The sequence below is a fragment of the Mus caroli genome, chromosome 10 (assembly GCF_900094665.2).
Source record: "Mus caroli chromosome 10, CAROLI_EIJ_v1.1, whole genome shotgun sequence".
NCBI classification, from domain to species: Eukaryota; Metazoa; Chordata; class Mammalia; order Rodentia; family Muridae; genus Mus; species Mus caroli.
The window spans coordinates 86516250-86531962 of NC_034579.1; the positions used below are offsets into that span (position 1 = coordinate 86516250).

Genomic DNA, 15713 nt, shown 5'->3' on the forward strand with positions numbered 1-15713 from the left:
TCAGGTGCTTCTCTGCCATTCGGTATTCCTCAGGTGAGAATTCTTTGTTCAGTTCTGAGCCCCATTTTTAATGGGGTTATTTGACTTTCTGGAGTCCACCTTCTTGAGTTCTTTATATATATTGGATATTAGTCCCTTATCTGATTTAGGATAGGTGAAGATCCTTTCCCAATCTGTTGGTGGTTTTTTTGTCTTACTGATGGTGTCTTTTTGCTTGCCCTGTTTTATGGCCTAGAATTTTGAGGTGTTACTGGCAGATGGGAATTCTATAAAATCGACCCTGGTGTAAGTAGAACTTTATATATATATGCATATATATATATATATATATATATATGCAAAACAAACTCCTTTGCTCTTTATTGGCATAACTAGGCATCACTGAAAGGTGCACATAAAGAGTGAAGAAGAATGCAGTAAGAGTCAGAGATAACTGTTAGTGAGCATCCAATGTGCCAGACACTGTCTGTCTAGGTGCAATATCCCACACTTAGCAGATGACAAAGCTGGAGTGCAGGAAAGTTGGGGAAAAAACTTGCCCAACAGCCAGGTGTATGACTCAGCTGATCAAGTGTTTGCTATGGAATCTGACTTCCAATCACTACCACAGAAATAAAGAGTCAGGGGGGGGTGTCGTATAGGTCTATATCCCAAGTGAGAGGCAAGCAGAGAAAGGCAGAGCCTTGAAACCCAATGGCCAAGGTTCAGTGAGTGTTTCAAAAAATAAGGTGGAGAGCAACTGAGGAAGACAACCTATTATCTTTCTCTAACCTCTCTATATGTTCACATATGTATGTGCATGTACACACACACACACACACACACACAACACACACACACACAGCTCATTTGTATGTTAAGTAGGAAATCTGCAAGTCTAATCCCAACCACCTGATGTCGGAGCTGTCTCTCCTACCCACCATGTTGTCCTGTTCAAGTATAGACTGACTATTTCTTTAAAAACTAAACAAGATTTTATTTTTATTTATGTGACTGTGTGAGTGTGAGTGCTTACCAACACAAGAGGTCAGAAGAAGATATGGGATTCTCTGGAACTGGAGTTCAAGGCAGTTTTGAATCCCTTGGACATGGATGCTGGGAATCAAACCCCTTCTCTGGACAAGCAACAAGTGATCCTAACTGCTGTACGGTCTCTAGCCCCCATGCTAGTTTCCTGAAGACTCAAAGTGGATATAAACATGTAATTTAGAAATGGACTGAATGGCCCACCTGTGTGGTTCTTTTAAACATGTGTTTTTGATATCTTCTTAAAATCAGATCAGCTAAAAATATTTTCATGTCAGAAAAAAATACTTTTTCCCAATCAGAAATCCTAACTGAGGAGTTGGCTAGAATCTGCATTCTGCATCTCAGGAGCCATTTCTTTCTCTGCCTCAAATTTTGACATAGTCCCTCTCCCTTAGGCAGAACTCAAGGTGTTTTGTATATCTGGGGTTGCTGCCCTGCTACCTGTCTATACACTTACCCCAAATTCGGGACCAAGACTAATCCCACTTACACTGAGCTGCTCAAAACATCAGCCTTTGAAGTCTTGCAAAATAGCCATCCCACGTGCTTCTCTGGGGGTCAACCCACATACATTTGAAAAGCATTTTAACCAGTGAAACTGCTCTAAATCATAGACCACATTGAAGTATTTTCTCTCAAAGGAAACAAAACTTTTTAAAGGATCAATAAGAACATACTTCTTCCCTTGACAGCCCTCCCTTGCTGCATGCTTCCTTCAAGAAGCAGCAAATATTATTTTCCAAAATTAAAATACATACATCCTTTGGAAAGGAGTCTGAAACCCTTGCACTGATCTGGGAAAGATGCTGCATTTTGCTGTAGGCTACGGCCGAAGGTGTGTTTCTTTATTGTATGATGTTGTAAGGACTCATGGGAAATCCTTTTGGGGGTTTAGTGTTGAGATTCAGAATTCTCATGCATGCTCTAAGGGTGATGTCTGTTTTCCTCTCAAAGTGCCATCCATCTTGTTTGTGATGAATTTGCTTGTTAGCATAACCCATATGATCACCTACTACCTAATTAGTGCTAACTGTAGTGAAGGCCAAGTAAATGATGTCATTAAAAAGAAAGAAAACAACAACAACAACAAAACCCAACCATCTCACTCACTAAGTACACAATAAAGCACGGAGTTCCTAGCTCACTCAGCTTATACTGCTTCCCTACCTGTACTGGTTTTTATGTCTGATTTTTCTTTTCTAAACTAAATTAATCTTATCCTTGTAGTGAATCCACACATCTAAGGTCCCTTAGTAGCCCTGTTTAAACAACTCTGACTATAAATAACAAAATGCCCCCCAGATTTCTGTTTAACTGCCATTCTGTAAAAAATAAGAAACACTGAACTATATACAAAGGTTGAGAACCTGACAAAACAAACCCAACCAGCTACTTTTTAGAGGGTTAATAACCTTGGTGTTGAGGGATCTTTGGAGTTAAGAAAAAGATGAACATACAAATTAATCAAAATGAAGAGAGAGGGGCTGGAGAGATGGCTCAGCAGTTAAGTGTGTTTACTGCTCTATCAGGTAATCAGTGTTTGGATCCCAGCTCCTCTATCAGTGGGCTCAGAAGTACTGACAACTCTTCAACCAAAGACTCTGGCACCCCTTTCTGGCCTCCATGTTTTTAAGTTTTCTCTAAGATTGATACATTCTATTCTACAGGGTAACTACTTAAGCAGAGAGGTAAACAACTCAAAATAGCGTCAGGAATTCCCTGAAACTGAACAGACTCATTAGGCCCCTCCCTGTCTTAGTAAGTAGAGATAAGCTGTGATGAAGATTCCCCTCTCCAAAGAGCAAAAGCTGCAAGGAAGACTCTGAGACCAGTACAGCTGCCTGGAAGAGGCTTATATCACAGTCACTTGGAAAGAGATTTATCAGTTCCTACCTGGTGAGCTGCCTGCAGGCTATGCAATGTGCTCCATATTTCCCAGTTTTTGTGATAAACTGTCACCCATGCTGGGGTAGACTTTGGTGATGCACTTGTCTGTGAGTCATTTCTGTTCCTGTAAGTAACCCCAAGAAAACTCATTGGTTCACCAAGGTGGTCCAAGAATCACTGAAGAAAGACCCAAGACTCAAATAGTATGCAAAGGCAATGAGCGTTTATTACCAGTAGGTAGGGGTCAAACATTCATCAAAATGACGATGACTCAAGGAGCTTACAGGACCCCTTTAATTCAGGACTAGAAGAATTTTCCAGAAGAATTATGTAACCTCTAATAAGATTGGTAGGGGCAAAGCAAGAACACTGGTACAACTTTGATTGACTGCTATGTTAGTTTCATTATATTTAATAAGATCTTGAAAAATTTTTAGAAACCAGCTCTGTTCTGGCCTTGTTATCTCCTCTAGCTAAGTGTTCCAGGTGCTGACTCAGCTCCAGACTTGTGCTTCCTGGGCCTCACTGACTAAAGGCCTATTGTCAGTGTCTCCCTCTAAGGAGTCCAGTATGCTTCCCAGGGAATCAAAATTTTTGTTCCCGAGGTTTTTGGACGTCTCACTGTTATCTATATTTTGGTATTGTGTGGGTTCCCTATCTGGGGTGAACAGATATGCATCTTGTCTTTTCCCAGGAAAAGTTTTGTCACACATCCCACAGCCTGAAGAGGTAATGAAGGTAGAAAATAGTGCAATAAAAACAAAAAAAGAAAACTATAAAGCTTTAGTAGTCAAAGAAATGAAAATCTAACATTAAAGAAGGACCTCTTTACAAAGTAGAGATATAACTTACCTTCTTCCCTGAGCTCTGCCTTGCTTGCTCCTTGAGCACAAGTAAATATGATAATCAGCCTAAACAAATCTGAATGTGTCTAAGAAGAGCATGTGTGTATGTTTCATGGAAGCATTAGAAAAGAGGCAACAGAGACACTGTGGTATGAGAGATGCCTAGGCCAAGGAATATGGGCCATTAGATGTAAGCTTTGAAAAACAAAGTAATTAACACATTCAAAACGATTTCTCTCATATACATACAGAATCTCTCTCATTTACAAATTTATCTATATGTGTTTGTATCATGCAGGAAATATGGATTTCAAATGACTAAGTCAAGCTAATAAGCATATATATTCGTGTACATGTTTTGTGGTGAGAAGACTTAAAATTATTCATTTTCCATACTACATATATTGTGGCTAACTGCAGACACTAATTTGTACAATAGATTTCTTAAACTTATTCTTCCTATCTAAATGAAATTTTATATGCTTTCAACAACATGTCTCCAGCCACCCCTCCCTGGCCCCCAGCACATGCCATCCAGAGAGTTCATCCAGTGAGCTCAACTCTATAAAAGCCGAGATGTGAGGCCCTTTGATATTTGTCTTCCTCTGACTGCTTTATTTCATTTAACAGAATATCTTCTAGCTTCAGCCACGAAGTCAGAAGGAACAAGGTTCCCTCTTTTTTTTAAGTTTTAGTAGTAGACTATTGTGATTTGGGGGTTCTTTTTACTCATTCATCAGGTGATAGACGTCTTGTTTTTATATCTGTAAACAACAGTGAAATTAAAATCTGAGTGCAGATGCCTCTTTAATATACTGATTTCTATTTTCTCTGGATATATCTACAGAAGTAGGATTGCTGGATCAGATGTATTACTGAAGGAAGAGATGGCCACTCACTGTGTGCATTGTCCCTGGAATACAGTGAGTGTTTGGGAATATTTTTTCTAATTAAAAAGAGTGAGAAAAATTCACAGAATGAATTAAATCTATCCAACAAATGGAGATGGGGAGCTTTCAAATGAACAAGTGCATGTTTGAATCTATGAGCAAAGTTTGTCAGGGAGACAATAAAGTATGTGAGGAAGGGAGATTGACTGGCCAACCTCTAAAGGACAAACTTAAGACCTGACTTCTTGTCTTTATGTTGTACCATTCTATTACTAAAAAGAACAATCCTGGACAATTCTTTTGGACCTAATTACATCTTCATTATTTTATGGCATTTCATCCAAACCACCAAATCTAAACACTCCCAACTTGACCATTTTCCTGGCCAATAAGCCCCAGAAAGGCCTATCTATGTTATGCGTAAGGAATACAGATGGTTGTCTCAAATCTTTAGTCTAGTCAATGTTTGAACTCTTTATCTTTGCCTATTAGGAGGATAATAAGACAAATTTGGTGGAATATTTTTAAATATTAACATTGGTTATTACATAATAGTAGACTTTGGCTAACTTTTTTTTTCTTTCTACCTTTCCACATTTTACAAATTCTATGAGTTTTGAATTACATTTTATAATGATGAGAAAGAAGTCAGCCCAAGATGTTCCTATGAATCTCGAGGAAGAGATTTGAATTGGTAAAATTAGGAGACTAGAAATCCTGGGATACTCAAGAAATCTCTTGAGTTTCCACACTGTGGGTGGTTCAAAAAGGAGGGTTCAAAGCTGAATGCGTGTGTTGGAGCAGGCTCTGGTTCCAGATCCGCTCACTGAGCTATTGAACACAAAATAGATAAAGGTGAGATCTGAAGCATCTGAGGACAGCAGAGGGCAGCAAGTGCCATTCACTCGCAACTGCAATTAATTCTGTCCGTCTCCAAAGTCTCAATGTACTTGGAATAAAACTCCTGGGCCTCTCAAGCCAGCTTTCCCCCTCAAGCATCCCTCTCTAACATGCAGGTGTTTATGACAAGAAACAATGGGTTGTCATGAGAATTTTTAGTGTTAGAATTGCAACTCATGAGCAAGTCATTACTGATGAGAAAGTAACAACTGAAAACAAGGGTTGGAGAGATGGCTAAGTGGTTAAGAGCACTGACTGCCCTTCCTAGAAGGACCTAGGAACCTAGAACCTAGAGGTCCTGAGTTCAATTTCCAGCAACCACATTGGGGCTCACAGCCATCGATAATGGAATCTGATGTACTCTTCTAATGTGTGTCTGAAGACAGCTGCAGTGTACTCCTATAAATAAAAAAATAAATAAGTTGTTAAAAAAAACAAAACCAACTGAAAGCAAGTCTTTGTTAAAGAGAAACTTCTTTATAAATATTTAAAACATTGAAAGTATGAATGTTAGATTGACTTTACTGATTTTATACAACAGGCAAGTCATGGGAAAGGTTTGACACGATCTAATTCTGGAAAATCACATCATTTAAATTATAACAAGGGGACATATAACTGATAGGAGTTGCACAGGGGCTCTGCCTCCACGGAATCAAGCCTATTAAGCAAGCTTATTAAGGCTCTGCTACTTGATATTAAAAATTAATATTTTCATAGATTGATTTTCTGAAAGTGAGCATATTGATATAGATGAACACGAGTTTTCAAACGATTTTTAGTTGTCGTTAAAATCGAAGATGAATATAACCAGCTCTGTGAAGCCCTGAGTTGTAGCCGCATGTGAGACCAGAATCACAGCTTGTGTTTAGTTGTTGTTGACAGGTATGGGAGACAGCAACTGCCCCAAGCTTGCCAACCAGAAAGATGAGGGAGGAAAGAGAGGACTGTTTTTATTCATTTGTTTTGTTTTTTTAATTTATGAAACATATGCATGCAAAACCTGAGAGACTTACATAACAAATATTTGGCTCGAAAAAAGAAAATTAAAAACACAAGCGAAACCTCTTAAGAATTCTCCCTAAAGCTTATTTTCTCTCCTTCTCTGTCCAACAAGAGACAACAGCTGGAATTCCCTGCCAACCATTAACTCGTGTTTCAAAAACTTAGTATGTATGCATGCACCAGTAAATACTGTGGCACTGTACTTAACTTTAAATGCTGTATAATTTGACACTGCTAATATATAGCTATGTCACTTGCAGCCCTTCAATTTCTTTTTTAATTGGGTTAGGAGGGTGGTGGCTGTAGGTTGATGCTCATTTCCATAACTTGGTCACAAATGTTTCACATTCTGTTGCTCAGGCATTTGTGATGTCAACATCACACCCTTGTGCAGGTGCCCTTTGTGCAGCGAGCCACACAACTGCACTTGAGCATCCGAACAGCTGGCAGACAGACACATTTAGCATCAGTTCCTTTGAGGAATAAGTCAGGTACAGGAAACTCTTGGCTTCTATTACCAATACCTTAGCTGCAGGCAATGGCTTCCCTTCCTGGGCTCCTTTCCCCTGGTTTTATTTTTTTTCTCCCTCTCTTCCTTTGCTTCCCGCTGTCTCTGTTATCACTAAACAAGTGGAAACCATTGCAGGTGTCTGCAGGCAAGTATTTACTGTAGATGGATTTTAAAAGATAAAAGCAGTTGCAAAAGTTTTAATTTGGTCTTAAAAGAGATCTCGCAAGGCATTTCTGGAAATCAACACATTCTTTATGCTGGTAGAGTTTGAATTTTTGTTTGTTGGTTTGTTTGTGCTTCAGCCCAGTTCTTTATTTCCTCCGTGTCTGGCACTGACTGTTCCAGCTTTAACAGGGAGTGCCATTCTTATTTTAGAGGATGTAGAGGGTTTCCAGAATGGTGGCTTAAAATGGAGGAAACTGTACTTCAGGGTCTGGCATGCCATAGACAGCGTGTCACTCAAGTAAAAACAACACCTGAGAAGAAAGGCGCCTGTAAACAACAGAAAGGGAAGGGACAGCTTTTCTAGCACACTAAAATTCAGCATTAGCTGCAGTGATTGGAAGGGACATGTCGTCTTCCTCTCAGGCAGTCACATATACATGGTTTAACATTCTCTCAGATCATCTCCATATTTCTTAGAGCATCCACTCATCCGGGTCTACAGATCACTTAAAAGCTATCTATTCCTAAAGCACATGGTCTGCTTTTAACTTGAGGCTCAGCTATGTATCACTTCCTCTTGACTTACAAAGGTCCCAGAGCCTAGGAGCAAGAGTAGGAGCTACTCCACTTAACCCTAAGAGCAAAAATTCTCTGGGCAGGATTCCAATTCTGGCTGCAAGTCTAAACCAACAACCCTAATCACTGGACAGGTGACCTAACTGCCTCATAATTCTGTTTCATCTTCTGTAATGTGGGGTCAGTAAGACAATGTGCATCATGATCATTTTGTGATGACAAAGGGATGCAAGTCCTATGCAGTAACAACTAAGCCAGTGTTAGGTATGGCTAATGGTCCAGAAAGGGTAAGCAACGATGGAAGGGGTAAATGGTGATGGAGGTTCTGGTGACTTCCTGGACTCCCTCTTTAAGGGAGTCTGTTTCCTTGTGCTTCAGCTGTGTTGGAATATTCAGGTCTTGCTGTCATCGAGTAGTTGGGTTCTGGTGGTGCCATATTGACCTAGATGTTGTTGACTGTATTCTTACATTGGCATTTAGGGTTTGAGATGATTATAGGTTTAGATAATGATTGCTGAGTGTCTTTGTAAGGACTCTCTCTTACTTATAGGCCCATGCATCATGTTGCCTGGATCACAAGCATCTTTCCATCTGGCTGTTCACTCAGCAAATGTTAATGACCTCCACGGAGTGCCAGACATTGTTCTTTGGCTCTTAATTGGTGTATGAAGTTATATTTACTAATATTTATAAGAAGAATCAAGTGTCCAACTGGTAAAGGCTTAATAGTAGAGGATGAAAGAAGACCGTAGTGCATTGTGGGAAGTTAACAAGAGGTTAACTGAATAGCCCTACTTGCTTGCCATGTTGTATGTTATGTGTGAGAGTTTTGCTAATGTGCTGACTTTTCTTGGCCCTAGAAGGTCCAGCTTTATGTCATGCTAAGCTTCCTGTATTGAGAAGTGGAAACCTGTTCCCTAACACAGCAGAGACATTCATAAATTGCCATTCTCCTCCAAAGAACATGGAGTAGCCATTGCCATCCACGTGGCTTCTTTACTGGAGTAAATTTTATGTGTGGGTGTCATCATCTGGTAGGGCCATTCACCTTAAGCTCGATTTTTTTTTTTTTTTTCCTTCCATTGTGATATGATTTCTTGTTAGTCTTCTCGTCTCTCATGGCCCTCTCTATCCTATGTGTGTATTTTATGATCCAAGTTGTCACTCACCCTGCTGCTTGATCCTTCTTACTCACGATCTTCTAAGTGTCAGGAATTTGTTTCTCCTCTCCAAATCCACCCTTAACAGTTTTCTATCACTTACCGATGCAGTCTTCACTGTAGTTCATATTTTAGAGTGAATATCCCTTTGCGTCGAAACTTGACACGTTCTGGATACATAGCAAATTCACCAAAGGCATTCTCGTGCCCCTCTCTGCTCTCCTTGAGTCGTCCTACTGCTAGTAAACTTATGGTAAAGTTTCAGATGCCCAGTGTTTTTCTTCTTGCTAAAATTTTATCTCTTTTATATAATAGCATAAGAAAACTTGAGTTCAAGTATCCCCAAACATTGGAACTTGGTGGTGGATGTGTACTAATTATAAATTGACTACAGACACAAGGTTGCACATTAGTTTTGATTATTTTATTTTTACAAGTATCCATTCATGTGTCAGAGCCTAGGAAGGATTAGCATATGGCATTGTTAGATGTTAGGTGAACAGTCAAAAAGCCTGGTCCCTCTCCAGTTGACCAGTCAAATGTAACTCCATGGTCTCTTACTTCATCAGGCCTGAGATGCATACCTCATTTTGCTACTTCACTCACTTTAGTACATACCAGCAGTTATGAAATCGATACTCATATCCCCATTCTATAGATGAAGAAGCAAAAGCATAAGAATTGAAGCTAATTCTTTAGAGATACGGAGCAAGCAGGTGGTGATGGTCCAACATAGACCCAGGTCTACAGAATTCCAAAGATACTGCAATAATTCTCTGCTGAGAAGCCCTCTAAAGCAAGTACCATATAAGGCTAAAATGATCTTCCCAAGCTAAATAACGAAACTTCTTCAGTTCAACATAACAGGAAATATTAGTATTTTTGAGATTAAAAATTTTAGAAATTTATTTCTAACAAAAAGGTGAGTAACAATGAAGTCCCCCTAAAAAGTTACCCTGTAAAGGATGCTCATTGAATAATTGATACCACCCAGTTGAAAAGGCTTCCTACTGACACGATGCAACCATTCGCAAGATCAAAAAGTCTCTCGAGGCTGAATATAGCAGGCAGGGAGACGTCAAATGGAACCTGGGGAAAAGAACAAAAGTCTATGTGAGATGTGCTGTTTCAGACTACTGAGTGAAGTATACTTCATGCAGTAGTGTTATAGCAAAGGCAGTGAACATTCATGTTTTAGATATTGGCTTTCCACATGGTGATATATCACATATGCCACTTTATACTTTACATTCTACTGAAAAGTATACATCCACTCATAAAATCTCACATACTCTTAAAGACAAATAAAAACAAGTGACATTACACACACACACACACACACACACACACATTCATAGATTAGAGATAGAGAGATAGAGATGGAGATGATAAAGATAATTTCTTGCACCTGACTTCTGACTTTGTTTTTCATACTAGATTGATTGGCTCATTGAATATCTCTCACTCTTCCTTTGATCCTAAGACCTGGCACACGCACCAAGACAGTGTAAGGACACAAAGGTTGAGATCACTCTGCCTTAAAGAGACTCCAGGTTTCTGTGACCAAGAGCCGGTACAGCCAAAGTCACCCTAAACAGACTAAAAGGTAGGAGCACAGACTTCCTCTATAGTCACAGCACTGATTATAAGAGAAGGAGCAAAAATGATTGACAGGAGAGGAAGGTATCCCCGACCCTGTTGCATGTTCATCTATAGTAAATGCTGTCAGGTAGTAACCGCCTGGTAAGATGTTAGAGGACAAGTTTCTTTGACTGCTTGTTAAATGAGTCATTCATCAACTTATTCCCAAGCAGGCATAATGAATCTAAAGGTGAGAGATGACTTTTGCTTTTTCTTTACTTCCTGGTTTTTAAAACTGAATAATGAAGAGGCATGTATTATATTACTTTGCTTTCTATTATTGTGATACATGCCATAATTAAAATCACCTAGGGGAGGAAGTAGTTTCTTTGGCTTTCATATCCTTGTCACAGTTCATTATGGAAAAAAGCCGAGACAGGAACTCAAGCAAGGCAGGAGCCTGGGGCCAGGAACTGAGACAGAACCATGGAGGAACTCTGCTTACTGGTTTGATGAGACTGATTTCTTATATAACCATGGATCACTGCCCAGGGATGGCACTGCCCACAGTGAGCTCGGCCTTTCCATATTAGCCACCAGTCAAGAAAATGCCCCCACACAGTTGCCTACAGACCAGTATGATGGGGATCCTTTTCTCAATTGAGGCTCCCTCTTCTCAGATGACTCTAGTTTGTTTCAAGTTGACAAGAAACTAACACACACACACACACACACACACACACACACACACACACACACACTCAGTTTCCTTAATCATTATGTAATCAATATTCTAGCTTGGGAAATGGTTTCTATGTAGATGTGGTAGTTTGAATAGGCTTATGTATTTGAATACTCAATCATTAGGGAGTGGCACTACTTGACAGGAATTAGAAGGTGTGGCCTTGTTGGAGGAAGTGTATCACTTGGGGCGGGCTTTGAGGGCTCAAAATCCCAAGCCAGGCCAAGTGTCTTTCTCTTCTTGCTTCCTTCAGATTAGGATGTAGAACACTCAGCTACTTCTCCAGCATCGTGTCTGCATGAGGACCACCATGCTTCCCTCCATGCTGATAATGGACTAAATCTCTGAAACTGTAAGCAAGTCCCACTTAATTGGTTGATTTTTATAAGAGTTGCCATGATCATCATGTCTCTTCATAGCAATAGAACACCAACTAAGACAATGGATTTTGCTATTTTAAAAAAAGTAGGATCATTGCATTTCCAGTATATGCTTGTTCAATTAGAATGCACATGTGTGTTAATGTATGCACAAGTGCATATATGAATATGTTACATGTGTGAAGACATCAAGACTTCAGTCTCTAGTGTCATTCCTCTGGAGCCATCCACCTTGGTTTTTGAGACATTGTCTCACTGGCCTGGGGCTCATGACTAGGCTAGGCTGGCTGTCAGCAAGCCCAGGGTCTTCCTGTTTTGAGCTTCTCAGTGCTGGGATTATGGATGTGTGAATTTCCCCCAGTGGGTTCTCGGGACTGCAGGCAGATCCTTACGTTTGCTTTTCCTGACTGAGCTATCTATCTTCAGTCTTTATGCCCATTTTACTAACCCTTATAGATGACTTTCAAAGTAGAATACAAAGAAATATTAATTAGCATTAAGATAGCTAGCTGTTCTGCCTTTTGTAATATCTCTTTTACTATCACATCCTTTCCAGTTTAAATACAGGGATTTAAAAAAACAAAAACAAAACATAACCTAAGTGGCCACCTAAGTTTATTTAAGTTACAGTTAGCTTGGTGACATAACACATGCTAAGTACAGATACTGCCTTTTGACTTCTGGTCCTTGTCACTGAGACTTCAAGAACAAGGGGCCATTTGTCAAAGGATGAAGAATAATTGGTGACACCTTCACCAATTCCTTTATAGAAGCCACTGGTGACACCTTCACAGCACAAGAGTAGAATAAAGACAGCTGTCACTCCAGAGTCATGTGTCCTCATTTGTCCTCGAGAGGAACAAATTACTCTAAGATGACACATCCCATCCCCCCCACCCCCCACCGTGCTCATGTTGACCACTCTAAACACCAGAGGTATTTAAAGACTTTTAGAATACAGTCAAGAACTTCAAATTCTGCTTCTTGGTACCATGTTAAAACATTATTCTGTACTTTCTTACTACTGATTAAAATCATTGAGGTAAACTTCTGACTGAGCTATTAATGTACAGTACATAAATTGTGTGTGTGTGTGTGTGTGTGTGTGTGTGTGTTACTATAAGCTGCTTCTAACAAACTGAATCCTAATTCTTCCTTCCTACTAGTCCTGTGTGAGATTTTCAGGCGCTCCATACATTCACACATTTTGAAAATTCCGTTTGAGATTTCAGTCATCGTGAGTTCTGTGGTTGCCCAGCTGCCCCTCTCTGTTCTTACTGCAACATCCCCGACAGCTATTAACACTCCACCTTGAGCCCCATAGGTCCCCTTGTGAAAGTACAAGGCTTTGCTCTGCTTGTACTGAGTAGCCAGTTTCTCTTTGATTTGTACAGGCAGTTAGTTCAGTGCTATCTAAGAGCCCATCCTCATTGGGTATGTGTGACTGTTTGCCTTCCCTCCTGGTCTTCTCATATATCCACTTAATGATTCCCTAAATGCCTGCAGTCCAGTTTACATTCTTTGTCTTATGAGTTGTACTTTTTCTTTTTCTTTTCAAAGATTTATTTATTTATTTATTTATTTATTTATTTATTTATTTATTATGTATAAGTAGACCATAGCTGTCTTCAGACACACCAGAAGAGGGCATCAGATCTCATTCCAGATGGTTGTGAGCCACCATCTGGTTGCAGGGATTTGAACTCAGGACCTCTAGAAGAGCAGTCAGTGCTCTTAACCGCTGAGCCATCTCTCAAGCCTCTGAGCTGTTCTTTTTCAAGTGGGGTCTCTATATAAAATTTTGTACCAAAATCATGTCAACAACTCCCTTTCACCCACGTGCCTCACTGAATCCCAGACTAGCCTCGGACTTATTATATAGTTGATGGATGACCTTGAACTTCTGACCCTCCTACCTCTGCCACATCAGAAGTGCTCATACAGGCCTGGAGAAGCACACCTGGTATACATGGTGCTGGCACTACAATCCAGGGCCTCACGCATGGTAGGCAAGCATTCGACCAATTGAGCTATATCCCCAGCCCAAGATAGCATAGCCAACACTTGAGAGGCTAAGGTAAGAAGACTGCCCCCAAGTTCAAGGGCAGCATTGGTTACAGAATGAGACTGTGTCTTAAAATAAATCAATGATAGCAGGGTATATGATTTTAAAAATCTACGATTTTTCACAATCTGATTTTTAAATAGCTACCCTGTAACATCTGCTGGTTCCCTCAGGTGCAATGCCAGTCACCCTCTTTGGTTCTAAATGTTAAACAATGAAGGAAGCATGTGGGGAATTGTCCCCTCATAGGGTTGGCTTGGTTCTTCTGGTACTGTCATTTTGACTGATTTTACGTTCAGAGAGATGGGTGCATGTAATTGCTTTCTTTCAAAAATCTTAAAGTACTGTGCAGGATTCACAGGAGGGGTGATTTTATAGCCCCAAAGTAAGAAAGAAAGCTTACATCTCACATGGAGGTTTCTCTACCATACTTCCTACCTGTTAACTGACCGACTGGATTGTTTTTCCCAGCTGGGGAAAACATCCATCTTAGAGGATAGAGGATAGAGGATAACATGATACTATGCTATTGGCTCACTTAAAAATCAATAATGTGAATGACAGGTGACCCATCTATTGAGAAAGTTCCAAAGTTCTTTTTAGAACTTAGGTAACAATCTACAGTTCTGGGAGAGAAAAAACTAGATGTGTTTGGTTTTCTTGTACTTGATTCAAGTGCCTCCATCCCCCATGCCAGCAAGAATGGTATCACTCCTCCCGTCCTGACAGAGACAACACACAACTCTTCAGAAGTAGACAGGACCTTTGTATAATTTCTCTCATCTGCGGGAAACCCCACACTTATCAGAGAATGAAATTTATCTTTTTATCACTCTAATTTTTATGTTAATCAAACTTTAACTATGACAGAAAAGTATTTTTTAATATAATAGGGGCTCAAACAGCCATACTGTGAGATGGTAGAAATCTTTTAATAATAAATTTTAATGAAATGATGTTATTGCAAAAGGAAATTTGAATAGAGCAAGAAAACTGGATATTAAAAGTCTAACGTGTGGGGGAAAACCATGTGCAGACAGTTGGCATGCTGTCTAAGAATAGAAGAACAGATTCTTCCTTAGCCAGCATCCTCACCATGATGGTGCCCACACCTTCAGGCCATCAGCAACTAAACAAGCAGGCTTACATAATGGGTCTCCCATAAAACCCTGATTGAGGTTCCTGCCAGTGGAATCATGAGGTAGACTGAAGACAAAACCACCTTTAGAAAAGGCATAAAGGCATACCCCATCCTTTCTCCAAGACCTTGCCTGGTGTGCGCATCTCTCTGCCTCTGTTTCTGGGTCATGGTGTCCTTTCTAACATACCAATAATCATATAAAGTGATGAAATGCGACTGTGGGTGCTCTGAGTATTTTACTAGTTATTGAAGCTGGAAGCCACTTGTAAGTCAGTAGCTTGAAAGACACGTGAACGGGGTGTACACTCTGCTTGCAGCTGGCAGGGGTGAATAAATGAACGTTTATGAGTTGAGGCCCTTAGCTTGCTGATTCCCTGCTAACTCTGGGTTACGTTAACTCTTGGATGCTCAGTTGGTGTTGGAGAATTATAGATCCATTTGGTGTTGGGGGAAAAATGTACAACAAGTTCAATACTTGGATCACCTCAGATATATACATTACTGAGCCACACTGGGTTTCATTAAACTCTGATTAAAACACAAAAATACAAACAAACCAACCAACCAAATAAACAAACAAATCCATGTAACAGTCAAACCTAAGTATTATGCAAACTAAGGCTGTGTGGGGCTGGGTTTTGTCAGCTTGAAACAAGCTACAATTATCTGGGAGGAGGGAATCTGCATTGAGGGACTGCTTCCCTGAGATGGCTGCTAAGCAAGCCTGGAGGGGAATTTTCTTGATGTGATTGTTGGTGGAGGGCCCAGCTCACTGTGGGCTGTGTGAGAAATCAATCTGAGAGATCCACAAGGAGAAGGCCAACAGGCAGGACTCC

The 15713-nt window shown here is 40.1% G+C and overlaps 1 protein-coding gene across 1 annotated transcript in view; it reads right to left on the reverse strand.

Moving 5' to 3' along the window:
* Window positions 1–9370: 9370 nt before the first annotated feature.
* Window positions 9371–15713, reverse strand: part of Cfap54 (cilia and flagella associated protein 54) — a 284397-nt gene continuing 278054 nt past the window's right edge. Inside the window, exon 68 of the mRNA XM_021174289.2 lies at window positions 9371–10057. Coding sequence (XP_021029948.1) covers window positions 9938–10057 — 120 coding nt within the window. The 3' untranslated portion in view covers window positions 9371–9937. The remainder of the gene's footprint in view (window positions 10058–15713) is intronic.